This window comes from Rhynchophorus ferrugineus, unplaced genomic scaffold (genome assembly GCF_030347505.1).
Source record: "Rhynchophorus ferrugineus isolate W39M unplaced genomic scaffold, kcgeb_rfMv2 rfM1, whole genome shotgun sequence".
Classification (NCBI taxonomy): domain Eukaryota; kingdom Metazoa; phylum Arthropoda; class Insecta; order Coleoptera; family Curculionidae; genus Rhynchophorus; species Rhynchophorus ferrugineus.
The window spans coordinates 63,688,430-63,712,835 of record NW_027472580.1 but is presented as its reverse complement, the minus strand read 5'-3'; the positions used below and the strand labels follow the sequence as shown (position 1 = coordinate 63,712,835).

The window sequence follows — 24,406 nt, the reverse complement described above, 5'->3', positions numbered from 1 at the left end:
CGGTGCAAAACCATTCTTGTGGAAGAAGATAGCCTGGGTTTTCTGTGGGTTAACTTGCAACCTCCAGAGATGTAACCACTGGACCGTCTCATCGAGTTGTTTTTGGAGACTGCTTTGGATGTGCGGTGCTACTCTTGAAGAAGCAAAGTAAGCAGCGTAGTCTGCGTAAAAAGCTGCCGCAACTTGTGGTCTCCTAGAGATATCTGAAAGAAAAAGATTAAACAAAGCGGATGCCAGGGGGAACCTTGTGGAACTTCTACGTCGGTTGTTTTTTGGCTGGAGAGAATATCTTCACCTGGAACGATCGTCCTGATAGAAATTATTTAATAAGAGCGGTTAGGTCATCGGATAGACCTAACCGAATGCATTTCGCCTCTAAGGCTTCGTGCCAAACCTTGTCAAAGGCTTTAGTTAGGTCCAAGAAGATCGCTCCCAGTCTTTTACATCGGTTAAAAGCACAGCTTTTTTTTGCGACCAGCCGATGGGCGTGATGAACGGCTGAGTGTTTGGCGCGGAACCCGAATTGCTCATCTGGAATGATATTGTTTGCCTTCGTAAAATCATTAAGAACATAAAGAATTGTTTTTACAACAAGCTTAGAAATGGAACTTAGTAGGCTGATAGTGTTGCAGCCTCAGAATGGCGTTGATGATATTAGTTAGTTCGGTGGGCTGCTTGTAGAGAAGCTTGTAGAGTTGGACTTCCTAATGGTTTCGTCGTTCTCAGCAGCATGTATATTTGTAGCAGAAGGGAGGCGTTCCACCAGGGCGTCATAGGAGCTGGGCGTTTTCGTGGTCGGTGACTGCGTCCAATCTCCGCTGACTTCAGGGGGGAATAACGTTTGGCGCCTTCCCCACTAGGCTTTTAGAGAGCTTTTAGTCGCCAGAAAGTTGAGGGTCACCCAGCCTTTGGTCCGCTAGAAATATGTTCCATTTCTCGGATTGCCAGGCTTTAATGATTTCCTTCACTTCCCGTTTTACTCTATTAGCCTCCCTTTTGTCCGCCGAGTTGAGAGTGCACGAGCTGTACTTTAGAGACGATTCTTGAATAGGATCTGTGACTTTTTGGAGAATGAAAAAGTCCAGAATGCGTATAGTGCCCCGTTGTCCAACAGCGGGGTGATGGGGGGTAGGCTCATCCGGTAGGGCGAGACTGATCCCTAAGTTTGCGCTCAGTGCTGCGATATTGTTGCCTGCTTGATTAACGCGCTCGCAATCCCACGTGGGTTGGTAAGCGTTGAAGTCTCCACCGATTAGTCTTGATATTGAGCCATCGAAGAGAGTTTTGAAGGCAGACGAGTCTGTATGGAGCATTTCCTGTACAAGGAGGTGACCACGATTGGACGATCATGAGTTTCCACCTGGATAGAGGTAGATTTGATGTTTGGTGACGGTACAATTGAAGATATAAGGTTGTATTTGATTCCTTTTTTGACCAGGATAGCGCTTCCATCGCCGCGGGCTGAGACATGGTTATTCCTGTATACCGTGTAGTTTAGAAAGGAAAAACAATGAGAGGGCTTTAGGAGATTCCCCTGGATAAGTACAATATTGATGCCTGAAGACGAAATACCGAGTTCCAGTTCTATTTTTTTTATCGTGTAAGCTGTTGGCGTTCCACGACATGATTTGTAGCACTTTGGAGGCAGCCATTTCGCCGAGTGAAGGCCTGCTGAAAGCTAAACGGAAAAGGGGTTGCCTTAAGGTAAGCTTAAGTGGCTACATTGGGAAGGTATTATACGGATTGAAAGAACTGCCAGATGCTGATCATCTGCTGCTGTGTGAAGGTAGTTGGAAGGCACGGTGACAGTGCAGGAAGTTGCATTGGTTCAGGGACTCGGATATTGGCGGGAGCCGCCCGGTTGAAGCAAGCCAACTTTTGAGCTAACCTCCTGCGTCACTGGTTGTTCCACGCCGAATTTGTATTGCCAAAGAGTTGTCTGGATTGGATTGGTCTAGGATTCCTGGGGGCAGATCAGCAGCCAGTCTCCACAATTGCTGCACTTGGGTGGGTTCTTGCGTATCTTGGTGCACGAACAGGTATTATGGTGACCGGCGCATTTGACACACCGAGGAGGCGCTCTACAACGAGAGCTGGAATGGCCAAACATATGGTAGTTGTAGCACTGCACAGGCTGGCCGTTGCCTCGCTGAAGTTCGACTTTCACGATTGACAGGCCTATTTTGGTGAAATTTACAATGTTTCTTTCTTCGTTAGGAGCAACTATCTAGATATGGGAAGATGTTCGCCTGATTTGAGTTTCCACCTTTGAAGAGATTTTGGGTGGAAGCCTTGCGGAATAAGGTGTTCTTTAACTTAATCAACCGTTACAATCGTTGGAACGTTGCGGATGATAACACGGATTTCCCTTGAAGGTGGACAGAAGGAGTGAAACGCATATTTCCTGTCTTCGAGATACGTGGTTAGTTTGCGGAAGTCGTTTGAAGTTGGTACAAATAAGCGAATTCCGTCCTTTCGACTTAAAGTTCTAGTAATCTCAATGGAGTTATCTTTTGAGATTCGAAGGATTTCTGAGTATCTCTTCATGTCATGAAGAACGATGGGTGGAATTCTTTCCTTTCTAGGAGCGGTGGTCGGACTTGGGTTCACCGCAAGAGTTGGCATAGGTATTAGGGTTAGAGTTTGTGATACAGTTCCCTAAGAGATTGACACTGTGGTTGCTGGAAGAGAAGTATTTGGTGGATTAATGGCATGGCTACTTGACGGCGGCTGGTTTGAACGTTGGCTAGGTAGCTGTCTTAGTTACTAGCGGCTTGCTCGACGCTGGTCTGACGGCATATCTGGAGGTGGATGGTTGCGAGTTAGCCTTGGCTCTCAGCTGGCTAGGTTGGGTAGACGGTTTGATTACAGCTGCTTGTATCGCCTTATTGGCGGCCTTCGACAGCTGACTTGGTTGTGGCGGGGTGAAGGGACCCCTCTTCCTCTTTCCGACAATGGTGAATCCGTCATCCGGGTCTTCGATTTCCAACGGTCGTGATGTGAGTTTAATTGGTGTTGCAGGAGATTGATGTACTGGCTGGGCCGGGGTGGGTTTGGCAAGGGCGTCTTGTAATAACATCCGCCTTTCGGTGAGCTCGTTTCCTTGCTTGCTTAGGAGTACTCGAAGTTGAGTTACCCCATTTTTACATATAATACAGTCCAAGTCCTGCATTACCTATTAACCGGACGTTGTCAAGGTTATCGTCGGGAGATTTCGCACTTGTCGGGAAGCTTTGGCGACTTTCTGGATTTGGTGATGGCGCTGCTTTGCAGGACGCCATTGCCTCGCTTGTAAAACGCTTTCCGGTCTTTACAAACGCTTATGATATCTTGGCGAAAGTGCTGATGAAAGCGGTTTACTAGTTTACTAGTTTACTAGATCGTCTTTACTCTGTGAAGGTCAGACGTCGACTAGTCTTTGAATATTGAAAACATAAATATACTTCCCTTAATGTTCCCTCGCTAAATACAAAATTAAATACACAAGTAACACATTTTTACAACTTTTGTAATGGTCTGGTCATGATGTCCGCTACATACTACTTAGTTGAAATATTTGAAACCCAAGCCAAGAATTAAGTTGCAGCTGTTATCATAAACTCTGCTTTCAGCTGTCTGAAGAAAATCTCCAAGTTACTCTGAAAGGTAGTCGCTACTAAACATCTCGTTATAGTTGATGCCTATGTTGATTAAAACCCTTAACGAGTTAAGCCTTATTCTTGTCTATACTGTCATTTGCATTTATTTTCCGTCGAAAAAGACCATTTATACGGTATTGCTCTGATACCTTTTGGTAAGTCTATAAGTCACCAAATTTTATTTTCCCTCAACGAATCGATCTCCTTCTCCATTGTTCTCTTGCATCCAACACAATATTCATGTTTGACTAGATCCTCATACGTCTCAGGTACTCCATTCGTGTTGAAGAAACTTTCTGTTAATATGTAGTCATTCAGAAACTGTAATTCCTTCAAAACGAACGATTTCTCAATCTCAAGCCACTCTTCTCGAAGTTATGGACACCTTTATCGAATCTTCTGAGCCGGTCTCATAATTTTCTGAGCTGTCTTTAATGACTTATTTATTGAGTTGCTTCATTTATCACTGTCTATCCACAATTGGCACTATCTTACGATGAATCTTGAACAGTTTCTTCTTCCATTTTCATATTTAGAAATGGTAGTCTTAACTTGTTGATCACAGTATTAAAATTTCTCTTTATTTCGTACATACTTTGAAAAAATGACGCTTTGACTCTCTTGAACCGAAATTATAAACTGTTCATCACTTTATATATCAAAATTCCTTCGTTTTTGACTATGAATGTGGGTATAACACTATGAACCAATGATTCTAAGATGTTTAGTTTACAGCTTTTAAGGACCGTACAGTTGAGTTTCCAATTTGCAATTTTGTTTAAAATATACACCCCACATATATTCCTTCTTCATTTCATCTGGATTCGAATATTTCATAGTTCCATTTCAAGTACAGCTCTATTGATCCATTAACAAACTCCATGTTAATCAAGAGTGTAGGGAGCTATTAACTAATTTTGCTATTGGTCTTGGTCTAATTTCATGTTTACTCAGCATCTCTTTTACTCAATATCCCAACGTTTTTGCGTGCTTTAAAATTCGTTTAGATCCTCAATTACCTCTAACTTCTGTGCTATAAAATAGACACATCTAAACTGTACGTAAACTGTGTGTCTGTGTATATACGCTTCTTTTTGAATGAGTCTTCTTCAAAAGGTCCATACACATCTGTTAGCATTAGCTTACTTAGAGTTTTTGACATATCTCTTGTACCAAATGCTCACCTCAATATAAAAATCTCTCGTATATATATATATATATATATACAGAATTTTTCGGAATCCAGTTTTGCAATTTTCCTCTAGAACGCGATACGTTTTTATTGATTATTGTTAGCAGTGCAATTGGAGGGCGACGTATTGATTTCCGTCACGTGACGGCACGGCCTCTTGCGCACATCAAACCTCGTCGCCTACTCCTCCGAAAATCCTTGCGAAAGGAACATCACACAACGGGCTCGAATCAAATGCCCTTCGTTTAGATGTGCGTTATTCGCGATCGAAGTTTGGAAAAAAGAAATGTTTAAACAATCGCGTTGTAAACGTTTTATATAGAACACGGTCGACCATTTTCGGACGATCAGCATTTCGATCTAGGAAAACTCAAAGGAGTAACATGTAAGTATCAGGAAGCTTGCTATTGACTTTTCCTTTGACCCTACTAGGGCGTATGACTAAACGCTGTTTATTATTCTTAAACTTCCATCGAAACTACCATTTTTCGACATGAATTAATTCAGGCCTTCGTTTTCATTCTGTTATTATTTATAAAATGCTTTGTACACAGTAAGTATATTCTTTATTCCGTTTCTACTCTTCTATCACATTGTACGGTATTTAACAACCAAATTTATTTTAAAATTTTTTCAATTTTTTGTAATTGGATGGTTATATTACCAGTCCTCAATAATCTTCATATTTCCCTTCAGCATCTACAATATCCAACAGTTTACTACATCAAGTTCTTCTCTGTGAACAATTTGTTATCTTGTGTATATATTGATTGCCACTGGATTAACATAAAATATTTAATTTTTTTTGTTGATTTGTGAACAATTCATATATGCTCCGAACATTAATTATTACATGTATTTTTTATATATTTTTTATTATTATGTCACTTTATTAATTATCTAACATGTATACCTCAATATATTGTGTCTAGCTAAACTGATTTATTAAATGTTCTAATAAAAACCAAATGACTTAAATCTTAAATAATTTAAATCGTTAAATACTCTGAACATTTACTATTCGGTTGTGTAACATAAAATATTTATCATCAGATAAAAGTTACACGAGTCTATCGATTTTCTTAAAATCTCAAATTTATCTTTGTTAGTACCTTTTGGCGTCTTATAACAAATAACATTTCTGTAGAAATTAAATCGAATATCGAAGAAATAATATTAATAAGCCAATAAAATATTCTACTTGCTGTTTTCATGACTGGTTTTAATATTATTTATTGTGGTAGGTTCCAAAAGAATGACATATTCGATATGATTCGATAAACTTAACATCAGGTCTGTTTCTTCTTTATTGCAGATTTAATGTTATTGTATCTTCAATTCAACTGATTCTCAGTGGTAACTTCGCCTGTTCTCTCGCATATTTTTTTATTAAGGTTTATTATTACACACTACTTACAGATGCACATTAAATGAAAATGCTATTTTAACTGAAATATAATAATATGTAACACCAAAAACCTATTTGGTGATGTTTTTTTATATGTTAGTTAATTTTATGGTTCTAATCTGTTTGATATTGATTGATATTTTGTCACTAATGATTTAGTACATTTTTGGCATCTTGTGAACGAGAACGAATTATAGCTTAATTTTTGGACTTTAATAACTTTTTTATAAAATATAATAATTGAATTAAATAATACCATTTAATAATACAGTTGTTATTTATAATTGAAATATAATTTAATTAATGGTTTTATAATGTAACTAAAGCTACGAAATAATAGTAATATTATATGTGAATGTTGTATAATTAATGTTTATATAATTATTTTTAATACATTTAAGGCTATATTGTAAAAATTAAAAATTATTATTTATTCGCAGTTTTATCCATTACCATTACTTTTCTACATCATTATAGCATCACTTAAATACCATGTTGGAAAAATGACTAGTCTTTTTGTACTATCTAAAATTAGAATAAAACAAAGAGAAATAAATAATAATCGAAAGATGTAATTTATAGTAAATACAAACAGTGCTTGTTTAAACCTGTAGAATGCAATTGATAACAAGTTACTTTTGTTACGTTATAACACATCATTCATTCATCTTCATCATTTTTCATTTTGCAACTCTCCTATAAAATTAGTCGATGCCATACTGATTTTATACGTAGTGTTCAAAGTATTCCATTTATTTTCATATCTATGTTTATAGATGATTGTCATAGTGATTTTATTTGTTAGCTGGCAGTTCTTTAACTGCTTAACGTTATTTAACTTCACTTTTAAGTCATTTTCAGCTCATTTGTTGTTCAGGTTAAATGTTTAATTCATGGCCTTTCCAGTATTAGATTATATTCAGTTTACATATTGTTTCATATTCATGGAGAGCATTACTCGCATAATTCGCATAAAGACCATACATTTGCAAATGTATTACTTTAAAATTCATTTTAAATAATAATCACTAACAATCTTTAAGACCATAGACTATTTCTGCGCCGAAATAAAAAGTAGAATAGAAGGCATTTTCATTAATCAAGCAAGGAATACATCGTAAACAGGCTGACACTGACGTAGGTTTGCTTCGCCCTTGGGTGGCGTTGTAAACGGTCACTCCCCCGCAACCAACGATTGCGGCGACGGCGACGCTATGTCGTTTCTGTGGCGCCGTCGAATCGGTACGTCGATCTGGTTTGGCTATCGCTGAGTCACGCGAGCGTTATGATTCCAAAGATGTTTTTAAACCGACCCATAACTCACGACGAAAATCTAAACAAAAACCGCCCCCCACTTCTTGAACTCAATTTAATGTTCAGAACATAACCTATTAACTTAAATATTTAAAAATTTAACGTTAGATTTTATTGTTAATAAAAAACATAATATATTGATTTCATTGTTGAATCGAACACAAGTAATGGTTTTGAAAAATAGTTTGTATTTGTTGGCATAACATTTTACCCATGATTTTCTTTAAATTTGCTTTGGCGCGTAGTTTTCGCAATACATAAAAAGTCTACAGATGTTTGCCTTAAATATACCTTTTTATTTTATTTAATTTTTTTAATATTTAATAATATGTCTAGAGACTGTTATAGAAGGAAGGAATTTATCTTTAATTTTATCTTCCTTGGCGCTGTATGCAAGGACTGAAAAAAAAAATTAGGTACAGGTAGTTCAATAATGTTTTTTTTATTATTAACTATGATACATTAATAAAATACCAACCTAAATCAAGGTATATTTCGTCAAATGTGGGAATGACTATTCTATCCATTGCTGCTAGTTTCCTAACTGAAAATCTTAGCGAATGGAATGTTGCAGTGCCTACTCCTGCCAGAAAAGGAACTTTATTTAATATGGGTGTTAAGATATTCATTGAAGGCAAGAAGAAAATTTTTGGTAGTAGCTTGTAACCCTGAGCGCTATATTGTAAGTCCTAAAGCAAATATCTTATTACGCATTGTGAACCTTGTTGCTTTTGGTGTCTTAACTTTTCTTGTCTTAACTAAATAAATTACTGATTTCAAAAAACCTTACCTCTTACAAAAACAATTAATGAATATACGCTTTCTAATAGATAAAATTAAAATAAAATAATTTCTTCCTAAAAGCTACAAAATCATACTTTAAATAACCAAATTGCATACATACTACAAACAATATTTTATAAAATTTATAATATTTAAAATCGAAAGAAAGAAATTCGTAATATTTTTATCTCCGGTCCTCTAGCGACTCGAATGTATAGTGACATGATGACTACGAGTATGCCCATTTAAGTTCTCATTCTATATTTCTATGCTTTGTACAGAGAGTATAGAAGGAAATCTCCCATGCATTAATCGTGAAAAAGTTTAGCTTTATTTTTGCGCTATAAGGACACGAATGTCGCCAATATGAACACTGGGGAGTTTAAAATATAACACTAATAATAAGAGAAAATAAAAATACAAAAAAAATCTACATTTTAAGTAAATATTTATAAAATACATGAAAAAATGCACTATATTTTTACAATTTTGATATATCAGAAATATGAAAAATTTTCATTGCAATACTATTAGCATTTAAAGTTATTAGCATTTACTAGGTTCCGTTTCATTGAACATGAATGAAATTTTTTTTAATATTTCTTAAATACTTTCAAATACAGAATGGTCCTACAAAAACTATCAAATCTTATAATTTCTGTTTTCAACAAATATAATGAATTTTTCGTTATTATAAATACAACTCGCCAATATAGAATATATGTTATGTTTAAGACAATTTATTTTCTAATATTTTCTTTTGATACATATTTATTATGAATATGTAATTCAACATTATTTATATAAGTTGATGTTTTGCTTTTTGCAAATATATTAATCTCCCTAATCCACCAAAACCACACTTAATTATTCCTAAATACAATATCTTGTTCAGGATGCTCCACACAATTTATTTGTACTTGATTTCATATTTTCTTTTCCAATTAGTAATGCAAAATGATCGGCGAATAAATATATGTTATGCATTTCAAATCAATTATACTCATATATTTTAGAGTATCCTTTTTACTAACTAGGGTTTATCTGGACTGGATTCATAGTGTAACATGGGCTCCTAACCACGATCCCCAACATTAAGCCACCACCTGGTCAACCAAGCCGGCGAACTCTGTCTTTGTTAAGCAATGGTCTTCTATTTCGCTTTATTGTCAGCCTATTTAAGTTCTCAGTATTATTTCTTAAAATTATTTACGTTAATTTTGTATTTATACTTAAAGCCGCCTAACGCCAAAAAAAATAAAATGCTGTTTCACGTGCGCCCAATTAAGATCTCCTATATTATGTGTGCTCAACTAATATGCTGATATTAGTATTGCATGACTATAAACATTCTTCACTAATCTCGACACAGTTGCGGGTTTCGCTTTAGACAATGTTAATCTTCTAGTTTTCAGATCGCTTTTTATGATCTTAATCCGCCTTTTTTCAGAGCTGATTGCCTTATCTTTCATTCAATAGACATGTTCAAACCATTACAATCAGCGTCTCTGAATTTGCCTTTTAATTATGCACTGATTGTCGCATCTTAGACCTTAAAGACCTCAAGTTTACAGATGTTAGAATGTAACAGTATTCATATCTCGAAGACATACAGAACTATTGGCAAGAGAAAGAGGAGGAATTTAGTCTTGTTTGTAAAATTTCCTCTCTTCTACACGCATGCTAAAAAAGCTTGAGCTGAGCTTTTGAGCTGAGCACCTGACTTACCATTTTCTTCTCTTCTATATTACCAATACCTAATAATTAAATTGCTGCTTTTGCTCCAAATGGATCTCGTTGAAATTTACATTATCAATCGATCTGTCAATTATCAATACTTTGGTCTTTTCTTCATTAATTCTCAGTCACGGCTCTGAAGTAAGAAATATTTAAAGAAATATATTATAAGCCTTAACATCTGTATCAGCACATATAGCGCTATCATTAGCGCACATGAGATCGGTCAAAGAATTTGTAATATCATATTGAACGCCATATCTGTTTTTAACTTTACGCAATATTGCATCCACTACAATGTCTAAAATCAATGGACAAACATCTCCTCGGCGAAGGTCGACTCGGATCTCAAATGGACTTGATTGAACTTGAACATACCTAATGAAACCGTTGTTACATGTTTGAATAACTTTTTGGAGACATATATTTAGCTTCCAAATTTGTCCAAAGTGAGGGCCAGTGTATACAGTCGAAAGTAGAACAAAAATCAATAAAAGCGACAATTGTGTTATCTCCTCGCGAGCTCTCTGAAGCTTCATTTGTATGATCTTCATAGACCTTGTATCACCTTCTCGACAATATAAGGAAACTTATACCTCGGTAGTTCTTACACTGTTTACAGTTGCCGTTTTTCAGTATAGGGACAATTATCGCTTTCTTCCACGCTTGTGGTACTCTCCTCAATGACCAAAATTACGTAAGCAGCGCATAAAGCCATTGAAATATTATGTTATCCCATCGACTTTAATAATTTCTGTCCTAACTTGGTCGACTCACCGATCTTATCACACTTTAATGATCTTATTGCTGTTCGCAATTTGTCCATTGTTGGCTCGTCATCATTAATAAAAGTTTTTGGAATGTCAATTGCTGGTGGAGTTGCTAACCTTATGGGGCATGATTCTAGAGTTATATGAAAAACTCCCTCCATCGTTCGAGACATTCATCATGTAACTTTTAATCTTAAAGTACATGTATTTCAATATAATTTTAACTATAATCACGGGTTCGAATCCTACCGGAGCATAGTGGTAAATTGATTGAATGTTTGTGATTGTTTCTTATTAGGAGTGTCCATAGACAGATATGTAGTAACTCTAATAACTAGCTTGGGTAAGACCGAATGTCTTATGGAATGGTCTCTAAATTGGTCACTGGGCAATCGGTAGGTGTTCGGAAACAAGACTTAAAAAACTAAAACTAATTAAATGAAACAAAAAAGTATAAAAATAAAGTAAAATGATAAAATCGAATTAAAATATTTATAGTTTATACAACTCAACTTTTAATATTTTCGTAATAAGTGAAGTACCTCTTGGTCATGCCATGTTCGAATAGAACATTTGGTAGTCGGAAGGAGCAATTTATGATAAATTGGGCAAGTAGGGTAGTTCGCCGTTCCACTACACTTCTAGTTTTCGTAGCAAAATTTACCTCCTTTGAGCTTTTGACACAACTTTTTTCAGCTTAAAGATATTATACTACATGTGCTTGATGTCAGGAGCAACCGCGAACCAACGAAAACTAAGATCTGACAGCCCCGAGTCGTTGACCTCGAATATCATTGAAGGGTACTTTTGACCATTCATTTACTGGCCATTCAAAACGTACAACCATAGATTGCCTAACCGCATTGCCGTCTCACTTTCTTTATTCTCTGTGCATTTTCTTTAATTTTTTCTACCACCGATTTTATTTTACCGAGCACCAATCCCCAAAACGTAAAGTATAAGTTCCGTGTATATGACACTTAAACTAATATACTTAATAACTAGGAACCCTTCGGTTGTTATTTCATAACAATAATGTTTTAATTTTTTTCTGTCGATTACACTTATTTGTGTATTCTTTGCAACATCGGTGTTAACATAATCGTGAAATTTCTCTCATCGGTCTCACATCGGTGTTAACATAATCGTGAAGTCTCTCTCATGTGTCTTTGCAAATAATCAAGTATCAATATAAGTAATCATTTATATAATATTTGGCTTTATTTACAATAACTATTAGGACGTCCATAGATCCATATCAGTTCTAAAATATCCTCTAGACCTGATTTAACATATTTTATTGTAGAATAAGCTTCCTCTTTTTGACATCAAACATTCTGGCCTAGATGTAAGAGATTAGGAATTCAGTGCTTTGGTAACATTTTTAGTAGTGTTACATTCCACTTACTTAATCGTTGTCGAAGGCTTGGGTTTAATAGGGGTTTTCAATGGAATTTGTGATTCTATACACCTAGTCAGTTGTTAAATGTTTGTTCATAAAACCAAATTGGTTAACAGACATTCGATTTTTTCTCTTTATAATTTCTTCTATAAAATCTTTTTAACGGTTTTTCAAATATCGTAGCTATTATTAGTAACAGTGAAGTAGATATGCAAGTGCATATTTTTAATTAGGCAGTTCTTTTATTCAACGGGGTTGTTTGTTCACTCTTCAACAGAAAAAGTAATTATATCGAAAATTCAGTTTTGTGTGGAAAACTAAATAAAGACATGGATAACGGCAGATAAAAGGTACGTAACAGTACGCATCCGACCTATACTAGGATATGGATATTTTTAGTTTGTCCCTTAAATTTATGTATTTGCTAGTGATGGCCTGCCTGTGGGTAGACTTAACGAATTCATTAAGATCAATTGCAATCATTAAGATATATATATATATATATATATATATATATATATATAAGTCTACCCACACAAAACTGAATTGTGTTATGTTATTTAATGTATTATTCATTGAATCTATATAAAATAGCAATTTAAATTTTTAGTCATTTGCGGGTAGGCGTTAAATCGATTTTCATTAAACTTGACTTAATTATTTGAATTATTGATCCAATTTACACGTGATAAATTAAGCGAAACAAATATTTACTAATTTAGGTTAAGGTTAAACGACAAGGACAAAAGGCAGTTCCAAAATGTTGTATTTGACAACAATGCCTAACAAATATTGACTTGATCCATCATACTTATCCAGTTCATAAATAAATATTGCTTCATCATAATTAGTTTACTGTAAAATTATTTTAAATGACATTTCACTTTTTAAAATGGGAATTTATTTAAAATAATAATTTATTTCTTAAATAATAATTTATTAAAAAAAACCCTTTGATACACTTTTTTTTAAATAACTTTAGTATGCCTTCGATGTCCGATATTATTGATATTGATACGCGATCTTGATATTGCGACAACTTTAATAACTGACCTAAAAGTGCGATGCATTTTTAGTAGAATAAGCTAATGGTGGGTATAGACCTTGGCATTCGGGGCGAGTATACACAGGAAATTTAAAGTACGTATGAGCAGAACCGAATTCAGCGAACAGTTTAAGCCGAACAGGTTTCAAAATTGGTTAAAAACTGTATTGCGCTTAAACTTTGCTTAGTTCTTTTACTTGCCGCATGTTAGCGCTTGGCGACCGACAGAATCTTGTCCACAAAGCACAGAGGAATTAGAAGTATATCTCCCATATATTACCTGTGAACAAGTTTAGCGTTCATTTTCCACCAGTGAAAAAAAAAGTGCGACTGACAATATGACTAGCTGGAAATTAAGCTTAAAAATAAATTTTATTTAAATATACGTAAAATTTACATTACAATTACATCAAAAAGAAAATTCTTGGAATTTTCTATGTTTAATGACAATATATTGTATTAACAATACATTAAAATGTAATATAACAGATTTAACATAAAAATTATACTTTTAAATATACAAAATTTAATAAACTATAGAATATGGAATATTTTATCTTAAAGATAATCTGCCAAATATAGAGTACAGTACAATATATATCTCAAGACTATTGATTTTGGAATGTTTTTTTAAATACTTCCTTTGCCAAATATTTATTGTAATTATACAATTGTACATTATCCATATAAGCTGTGTTATATTTAGATATTACATTAAAAAATGTTGCCTTTTGCTATTCTGTTCACTTTTCTCATCCACTAAAACAAACAACACCTAACTATTATCTTTCTAATTATGTCTCGTTCAGAATGCTCAAAACAGTTAAACGTTTTGAAAAATACAGGCATTTGGTGATTTAAAATATTGGACAGACTGCTTGTTAAGTTTTGTGTATAATCTGGGAATTAAATAGAACAGTCAATATATCATTTATCAACAAAGTAAAAAAGTTTCTGGCTTTGTCAAATTACATCTATCATACTGCCAGGCTTTAATAACTTCACTGTTCAATTGACATTTCCTAACATATTTAGATCAATGTTTTCCTTCTTCTATGCCACAGCTAAAATGGAGGCTTGTTATTTTTTACAAATCAGTTACATATAATTAACATTATAAAAGACTTACAATTTAAATAACAACTGGAAACCATATCCCTGTTAAGCAATGCTCTTCTACATTTTGGTTTGTAATTATCCTGTGTAAAATATATATTACAAACCCTTTTGCTCATTTAAGACCTCAGAAGAGATTCCCATCAGTTTTTCATTATTTATTGCTAAAAGCCATTTGCTTTGCTACCAAATTTATACCTCGAGCCATCTAGCGTCAAATTAAGAAACTAAAACACAGTATCGCATGCGCCCTTCTAAATTTTCAATATTTTGTGATCTTGTCCCAGAAGCCGCGAATCAGACGAATTGAACGAGAGTGGAAAAAGTGGGTGTTTTGGTTTCGAGAAAATAACTCTATTTTTTCCTTGTAATTTATTTATCCCTGCAAAGATTTTTTGAATGATAATATGTGTTTAATACCTATTAATGATTAATAATACATATAATTACATAAAACGTTATAAAAAACATGAAAAATTTAAATATTTATATTTTCCTTACAGGATCTTGTTATGAAATCTGAAATATTTATATTTCTATTTTACAAATGGCAATTATCCACAAAATTAAACGTATCATAAGAATAAAGAATGTCATAAAAATATCAGTAATGTTTTTTCTTACTTTTCTTTGAATTAAAGGACTGATTAAAAATTATAAATTAAAATTAAAGGGAAATTACATTTATAAAAATAATTTTCTCAAAGCTTCTCAAATAATATGGAAAAACTATTTCACAATTGGTGAGAGAAAATATATTCAGTAATAATCTCATATAAAATAATTATTAATAACATAAATAATTTAATTTAGCAGAGGTTGTTGGAACATTATTTTTCAATATGTTATTGTTTGGAATATATATGAAAGTTCTGCAAATACACAATCAGCAATCAAAAACAGCAATCGAAAATAGGTTGAAACAATACAACTACCAATACTTATATACTATTACCTATATTATATACTACTTATATATTATACCTATATTACTTACATACTTAATATTTTCTACCTATATTACTACCAATTTTAGTTACTTGCAGTTTATAAAAATGCAAACATTTCAAAATGTATTAAATACGTGAACATTCAAAAAATAACCACAAATTAACACACTGTACTCAACAAGTGGGTGTTTAGCTTCTTTCTTCTTTTCTACCTAAAATATACAGTAAAAGCTACTAAATACAGTAATTTGGAAAAGGGTCACTTACCTACGTTATTCTTTATACAATAGTTATCAATCAACAATGTGCTTGTTAGAAGTTTTATTTCTCTGTTTTGTGCCACCAAACAGAGGTAATATTTTTAACTTATGGTTTTATTATGTCTACATTGTAGTGAAATTTCCACATATGCATATACAGCCTTTTCCCTTGAGGATAAATATAGCTTCTGACCAAAGTTTAACCAATCTTATTGGTATTTTCTTCGTTATCATAACATTGTTTATTATGTTAATGGTCATACTTACAATAATTCAATATTATGTAAAAAACGCTCAGACCGTACATATTATTTTAGCAATAAACGTTGTTTTTCAAGAAAAGATCACTACACGTAGCGTCGAAAAGTGATTCACAAGATACTTTATTTTGTTTATCATTGTGAAAAGTCTGGTTATTGTTAAACAAAAGAATACATGCCTCTCCTCTGGTTCTGTATCAAACAATGAAAACCATGAAATACTTGTTGGGGACCGAAGAACTGAACGCTCCACGAGTTCATTTCGATCACCAGAAAAAACCGCGAACGGAGAGCCGTTAATGCTTTGTTAATGTTTGTACTCACCATAAGAGGTATTTCACAATTTTTAAATTTCAGTAATGTACAATTAAAAAGAGCTTTTCAAAACAGCGATGCTCCTAAATTCTAGTGGCCTACAGCTAGGAGTGCTTTAAGCGAGTTCGTTTTGTTATTAGGTGCTATTGTTATTTTAATCAGCGATATCTGTTAGCGACAATGCAAAGTATCAATGTAAACAACTGTTAAATAACCTAACCTAACCTTAATAATAAACCTAACCTAACTGTGTAAATTCGATGATTTTGACATTTTTTTTACATAAAATAATAGTTTTCCATTTAGTATTATTCAATACCTAAACCTATTTCAACTGGAGTTCCACACAGTAGTATCTTGGGACCACACTTATATCTGCTCTATATTGCTGATATCTCATCAAAAAAAGAAACAGTACTTGGAACACATTTATAATGGCAAAACATGTATCTCTATATAAGGCTATAGAAAAATTCTAAGTAGCGGTCAACAAGATAGAGATAGAGACTGAAAAATACTGAAGCGAAGAAGAAATAATGAAGCGAACTAAACTATACGAATTTGTTTCGTGTATAAGTGTATTTTTAACTTTAGCTTAAGTAGATTCGTTTTATTTTAATTTGGGAAATACATACTGATGTGTTAATCCTGTACTCGCTTTGCTTACATATTAATGCAAGTACAACAGAAGAGTAGTAGTAAATTAATTTGTAAATTAAGACTGTACTAAGCATATCTAATGTAAGATGTAATTAATAAAAAATAGTATTATTGGTATATTGCGTGTCAATCCTGAAATTTTGCCGAAATCCAATCCTAAGAACGCGTGTAATGTGAAGTTAAAGCATTGTCATATAGCAATATAATTTGCCTGCTACCTTGATTAGTAACCTTACCTTAATTGATGGTTTCTTAACTCAATGTGTGGCTTTAGCATTCTGCAGTCAATATCTGATAAATTTCTAAGATTTATTAACAAAACACCCCTTCATTCCCACCAAATACACAGGAGAACCTCCTAAAAATAGATGTCCTATTAAAAAAAATATGCATTTCATTCGTTTTCTAATTTTAGATTACAAATGAATTAATAGCTATAGTATTTCTTATTTTAATGATACTTGATATGTTTTACAATCTCTTATTTCAAAATATTATTTATAATCTATAAAATTAAGATTGAAAATGTGAGGCTTAATTTGCTTTTATACAATTTTTTTCTAGCCTAGCTTTTTCCTAAATATTTCTAGCCGTATATGCTCTTAATGATTTATGCCATGGAATGTATTGGCATATTTTAAACATAAGTTAAAATAATAAATAAACGCATATTGATGTATTTATCCTAGCCCAACAATATATCTGAGCCAAGTACGAAAGAAAATTAATAATACATTTGTAATTAAGATAGTACTAAATGTATCTAATAATGTAATGTAAATATATTTAATTTGGGAATACTACATAAAGTGCGAAATAGATGGGATCAAAATACTACTCGCTTGAAGACTATTACAGTTCTCTAACAGACATTGATATGAATTAACTACTGTGTGATATATTACATATTACTGCTTTGTTTAACTGCGAAGTACTGATCTATTGAAAAATACACCTAAAGCATTTAGATAAAATGGTAATTTTATTTTCAAGATAATTATTAATATAAGTTATAATTAAAGGACCTAATGTCCTAAAGTTGTTCCGTGTAGCCTTATTATTTTTTCACTCCAAAAGGGATCGAGAAAGGCATTTTCTACAACTTTTTCCCATTTTTCTGCTAACATGACGAGACCGTATCGAATGAAGAATGTTGGGTTTGGTAGCGATCCAATCATCAATTCCTTATCGCAATTCCTTATCCGTATGCCAACTAAACCATGCTGCATCGATCTGAAAAAGAGATAATCAGTAGTATCAGTATCTTTCACAACTCTTGCTACGTGTACCGAAACGTTGTCATGCAAGGAGATGACTTTGCGTCTTTTACTCGTTATTTTTGCAACAATACATCATTCAATTTGTTGAGGTGTTATCGGTAGACATATCAGTAACAGTTTCATTCGATTTTAGCAGCTCGTAATACACTCGATCCTGCTAATCCCACAATATGCACAATAATACTTTATCGCCATGAATATTCCGCTTCACTATCAACATGGATAGCACTCCTGGAGTAACTTATGACTTTTGCGTTTGGGACCAGCGTAGTAGATCCACGTTTCATCACAGTTATCTACCACCACCAACTGCACTTCCACAATGCCCCACAGAAAACTCGTCTTTTTGCCTTTGCAAACAATGAAACAACGATTTTTTCGCCATTTGCAGTTAATTCGTGTGGTAGCCATTATTCCTTTTTTGGATCATTCTTATCGCATATAAACAGCTAGAAACGGTAGATTTGTTAAGCGCTAAGCTCTCTGAAAGTTTGAGCTAACTTTTCGTCCAACAAGTATTCCACTTCACTTCCTTGGAATATGTTTGGTCCTCTAGGTTTTCTTTGTCATTGATATCAAAATCACTACTTTCAAATCATTGAAACCGACAAATAGGATTTGACAAAAAAGTTTCACCACAAGGGTCTGAAAGTGTCTACTAGGCTTAGACAGCAGATTTTTTCGAATTAATAAACTGTTGAAAATGAAGTGTTGAGCATTTCATGATTAACGTCGTTATTTTATGCATAACAATGTCAAAAATATCGAATTTAACAGTTATGTTAAGTTGTTTAACAGTTTACATTGACACTTTTTGACACGCATTTTTACCAATAGATATCGCTGATCAAAATACATGCAATCACCTAATAAGAAATGTATAAAAAAAGATAGCTATTTTATTTAATTATAAAGTATATACACGCATTTTAACAATTACCAATATTGTTTTCAGCAAATAAATAATAATTGAGTAAAGATTGTAATAATAAAACATATTTTAATATAATTCAAAAATATTTCACTTGTCCCGTATGGTCAATATAAGTAGTACCGTTATTTTCTCTATCTGAACAATCATACCCTAAATGTAATGCTGATCAGAGTATGTGCTTAAACATTCTTTACCTAATGAATGCTTTTAAAAAGCTGATTTTCTCTATCTGCACAATCATACCCTAAATTTAACGCTGATTAGAGTATGTGGTTAAACATTCTTTACCTAATGAATGCTTTTTAAAAAACTGTTTAGTTTAGAAACGTTTTTGGAGGGTGCAATTTTCTTAGGCTATATTTTATAAAACGCTACATCTTATAAGTATAATTAAAAGCACTAAAATACTATATTACGTTCTATTTTTGTACAAAATCTTCAATTAGATAAGAGTACATAATTAACTCACTTACTAGTGCCAGCTGTCTTCAAACTTAAAGTATACTGAACAGCCCTCACATAATGAATATTAAATGTTATTAAATGAAGATGTTACATTTGATGAAATTTAATATATTTACTTCTTTCCATGCCGTTCTCTTAAAACTCTAAAGACAGACTACTTCTCATGAAAATTTAATGGTGACAAACTGCAAATACTTTAACAGTGTAGAGGTACGTGAGTCTGATCAATATTTCAAATAATAGTCTGCTGTAGCGTTTTTTGGAACTGTTAAAAATTATGGACCTATCTCTTTATACCTTTAATTTATTATTTAGAAACGTAAAAATGTTATGTACAGAAAGTTTATTTTTATGTGAAGTTTTAGATGAGAGAATTATTAATGCTCATATAAGGCCTAACATAGTTATGAACATGCGATATACTAGGTTATTCAATAAGTTTGCGGGAGTGGGAGTGAAACGGAAATATAGCTGATCTGTAAACCGGTTTTTTTTCACGATGTTAGCCTAAATGTTACTAAATTAATATTAGTATATTATATTACCAGTTTTGAGGTAATCTATTCCCAAAATTATTTTTGCATCACAAGAAACTTTCTTAAGCCAATTTTTTAATACATTTCAGATTCGTGGCTAAATGGTGCATCGAAGTTGTTTTTCAATAAATTGTACAATATATCCAATAAATACACAATATTAGGTTGATGATACATTATCACTTAATATTTATTATAATTTCGATACAAAAACATACAAAAATGCTAAAACTAGACCTTTCTATGTTATGCACACAGAAAAAAATACTTCCAATACAGGGAACGTCCGTACCACTAATCGAAACAAATGAAAAATGACTAGATAACAAGAACTAAAATGAACCTAAACCAATTTAATATCTTCGTGGGCCTTAATTAATAAAGCGACCGAAATGTTATTCCAACGCCGCATTTAGTTAGAGAACGCCACGAAACAATTCTTCAAAGTTACGTATAAAGTTAAATCTCTATTTACTCTATTATAAAAACGCGTAAATATTAGTAAATATTAATAGCATCGAAATTGTTTTGAACCCAATTTTTAACAGTTTTATAGTTTAACAATCAAGTTGAAATCAATATATCTCATAGTGAAATATTGATATAGTCTATCCAATCAAACAGACAACACATGTCATAAAAATTTATGACGTCAAAACATCGCAATGTTGACACCTCAAATTGTACTTTTGGTTTATTTTTATAGTTAATTGCGTACTAACTACAGGGTAGTGAACAAGATGTAGTATTAGTTTGGTTTTATATGACCTTCTTATTTCTTACATGCCTGTATTTCGTTAAAAATCGTTTAAAAATAATATCGTTTCTCTTACAATGCTATTACAGCTATCAATATTTTAGAACAATTAATAGAATTGAAACTTGGAAATGTTCAATAAAATCAAACTTGTATCAATAGACACTTATTATGTTACTTACACTTATATACCTAATATACTTTTCTTTGTTACTAAATAACTTAAAATAATAGAAATAAGTAGCTTTTAGCTTAGATATTGTATGGTATTAATGAAAACAAAAGAAACAAATCAAATTTTATGTGGAATATGGTATATTTATTTCAATATCGAAGTAACAGCATCGATTTGACCGATTGACATGAATCACATGACAATTACAGGAACAATAACACTAACATTGATACATACAAATTTACCATACCCTAACAGTGTTAGATAACTAGTTAAATTTTACATTCTTTATGAGTTTTAAAATTACCCTATTCTGGTCATTTTCTTGGTGTTGGTGTTGTCGTGTCTAGAATATATGATCATTTTTATTCATATTTTAGTATACTATCAGATACTTATTGGATTAATATATATTCATAATCTCAATTTTTAGTCTCATCTTCAATATATTTTGTTTAATTTCCCGTATTAATAATTTTAAAAAACTATTGATTTGCTATTTTTTATCAACTTCTTCAAATTTTCACAACTATTTATGATTATTATTAAATACACTTATATTATTGAAATGCACATGCACATAACGAGCTAATTATATAGGACATCTTGTTCACTTCCCTTCCCTATGAAATAGACTACATTTCATATGAACCTTCGCTGGATCCCACCTTAACCAGTTAACATTAGTTATTATTACAATTGATAACATAATAATTAACATATTATATAATAATTAGTTGCAATTGATTTAATTTATGCTGTAACATCCGTAACAGTTCGTATCCACTCAGATCAGAGATACATTAGGTGCGACTTAACTTCCTATTAAAACTGCAACAATGTATCCTTCACAACTTTTGCAACATAAGTTGTCATACAAAAGGATGAGTTTGCGTTGTTACTTATTATTGATGTTTTTTTTGTAACACCTTGCTGACTTCACCAATGGGCTTGCAATGCAAAACTTTATGGCCATAAATCTTCCGCTTACTTTATTCTTTTATGTTGTTCTACTATTTATGTTGCTTCCGCAACATGATTATAATTAATAATTTTGGTTTTTTAAATAAATGTTAATTTGTTTCAGCGGCTCCAAAACCAGAATCATGTCCTCAGTAAAAGTTGCAGTTCGTGTGAGGCCATTCAATACCAGGGAAAAATCCAAAGAATGCAAATGCATCATCAAAATGATTGGAAATACCACCAGTAAGTAAAGTAGATTCTCTACATAAGTTATGAAATGAAATTATTTGTTCTATTGTTTAATTATTTTTATATACGGACGGTACATTCAAGTTTCATTTTAAACTTTCTATGAGGTTAATTCAACGAAATCTGTTATACTTTCAGTGATATCTGTTTTATCCCTTTTACAAGGTCTATTTTGCGTTTTGCACAATGTATTATGTATCTCTTCATAGACCAAAAGTATATTTTTAATAGTACTATTTAATTAAGACTTCAAGCATATTTAGTAATACTCATCGAAATTATTACTATGTCGAGGTTTCATGATAACTTTTCTATCGATTGTTTTATTCTTATTAATAAATAAGAAAATAATTGTCCTTGTCGATATAATATGGTACATTTATTCATGATTAAATAACTAAAATGCCCTTAGTAAATTTCCCTATCGACCTTTTTTGTGTTCAAGTTTTACTATCACCATGTAAAATGAATATTTTTTTTATTATTACATCTTACATTAGATATGCTTAGTACAATCTTAATTTAAAAATTAATTTATTACTACTATTCTGTTGTACTTGCATTAATAGACAAGTAAGGCGAGTACGCAATTAACGCATCAGTATGTATTTCCCAAATGTAAAATGAATATATGCGAATAATATGAAAATATTTAGTTAAAATTAACTTATTCGAAGATAAGACGCTGGTCAATCGATTTCTAGATCCATTCATTTCTGAATTAATTAATAATTCGTAGAATAGTAATTTATTTATTCTTATATTAAACCATGTGTGATCTAAAGTGTTTTGTCTTATAAAAATAAATGACTTTCCTCGATTTGTCAAATCGGAGGGTAGAAAATCTCAGATATCCATATTTAGTTTGTCAAAATACACCAGTTTTCACATTTTTTATTTAATTTTGATTGAATATTTGGCATACTTATTTGATGACATAGTTTTTCTTGGAGATTGAGGATTGACTTAAGGCGTTAAATTATTATGATAATATTAATAAATTGAATTTGTAATATTAAGTTACACAATAAATAAATACAACAGTAAATATTTTTGCAGCTATCGCAAACCCTAAAGCAGAACCGAACACAAAGGATTCTATAAAAAGTTTCAATTTTGACTATTCCTATTGGTCCCATGATGTAAGTGTTTCTGTACTGGTTATTCACTTCACTTCACCAATATACATTGAACTTTTTTTTCCAGCCCCATGATCCAGATTTCTCTTCGCAGCTGGTTGTCTATCGAGACATCGGCGAGGAAATGCTTCAGCACTCGTTTGATGGCTATAATGTTTGTATTTTTGCTTATGGTCAAACTGGTGCCGGAAAATCATACACTATGATGGGCAAACAAGAGGAAGGCCAAGAAGGCATCATCCCTCAGATTTGCAAAGAACTGTTTAAGAAAATACGAGATAATAGCCAACCAGATATTAAATACTCAGTCGAAGTGAGTTATATGGAGATATACTGCGAGCGTGTACGAGACCTACTTAACCCAAAGAACAAAGGTTAGTTGAGTTTTTTGTATTTTTAAGTGTTTACTTTATTTTGTTTAAGTCACTAAGTTAATACATTTTTCTAGTTCATAATTATAGTAGAATTAATAGCACTGTCAAATATGTACTATATAAGTAATAATAACTATCTTACTAACACATACTACAACTAACAGACTCGACAGACGTTGTCCTGTGCAAACGTCATTTTTCATATGATATGATGTGTAATCAAGTTTGTCAAAGATTTTTGTTTTAACATACATGCAGTGATATCATAGTGATGCATTGTTTTTGACCTAGCAAAAACAACAATTTAATTTCATCATAGTTTGGATTACATGTCAATGTGATGATCGAGATCAGGTCGAGCGTATTCATGCACAACAATCATGACGTCTTGAATATATTTTTACGTATGACGCCAGTATATTATGATGGAATGTATGCGATACCGATGTTATCAATATCAGTTGTTCCATCTACGTTGCTGATAATAGCATCAGGCAAATATATGTAGTCTTCAGAACGAAGCTTGCATTTTCAAGCTGTTCAGATAAAAACAAGTTAGATTTGCTTCCGCATATTTGATATAGTTCTGTTCAAACCACCGCGGAGTGCAGACGTACCTTTCAGAACGCTCTGTTGTAAAAAAAAAACGTCTGAGTTACTATTGGCGTCATAAAAGTGCCGGTC

The 24,406-nt window shown here is 32.5% G+C and overlaps 1 protein-coding gene across 10 annotated transcripts in view; it reads left to right on the top strand.

Annotated features, from left to right (window-relative positions):
- Positions 1 to 24,406, top strand: part of unc-104 (kinesin family member unc-104) — a 51,276-nt gene that overhangs the window by 4,283 nt on the left and 22,587 nt on the right. For 9 of the 10 annotated variants that reach the window (XR_013006511.1, XR_013006584.1, XM_076409948.1 and 6 more), the window contains exons 2-4: positions 22,085 to 22,203; positions 23,269 to 23,351; positions 23,416 to 23,722. Coding sequence is in view for 8 of the 10 variants with exons in the window: in XM_076409948.1 (XP_076266063.1) it covers positions 22,104 to 22,203; positions 23,269 to 23,351; positions 23,416 to 23,722 (490 nt within the window). In the remaining 2 variants the exon portion in view is untranslated. Of the gene's footprint in view, positions 1 to 5,026; positions 5,216 to 22,084; positions 22,204 to 23,268; positions 23,352 to 23,415; positions 23,723 to 24,406 lie in introns of those variants that run through there. The other variant, XM_076410003.1, reaches the window with a different exon arrangement.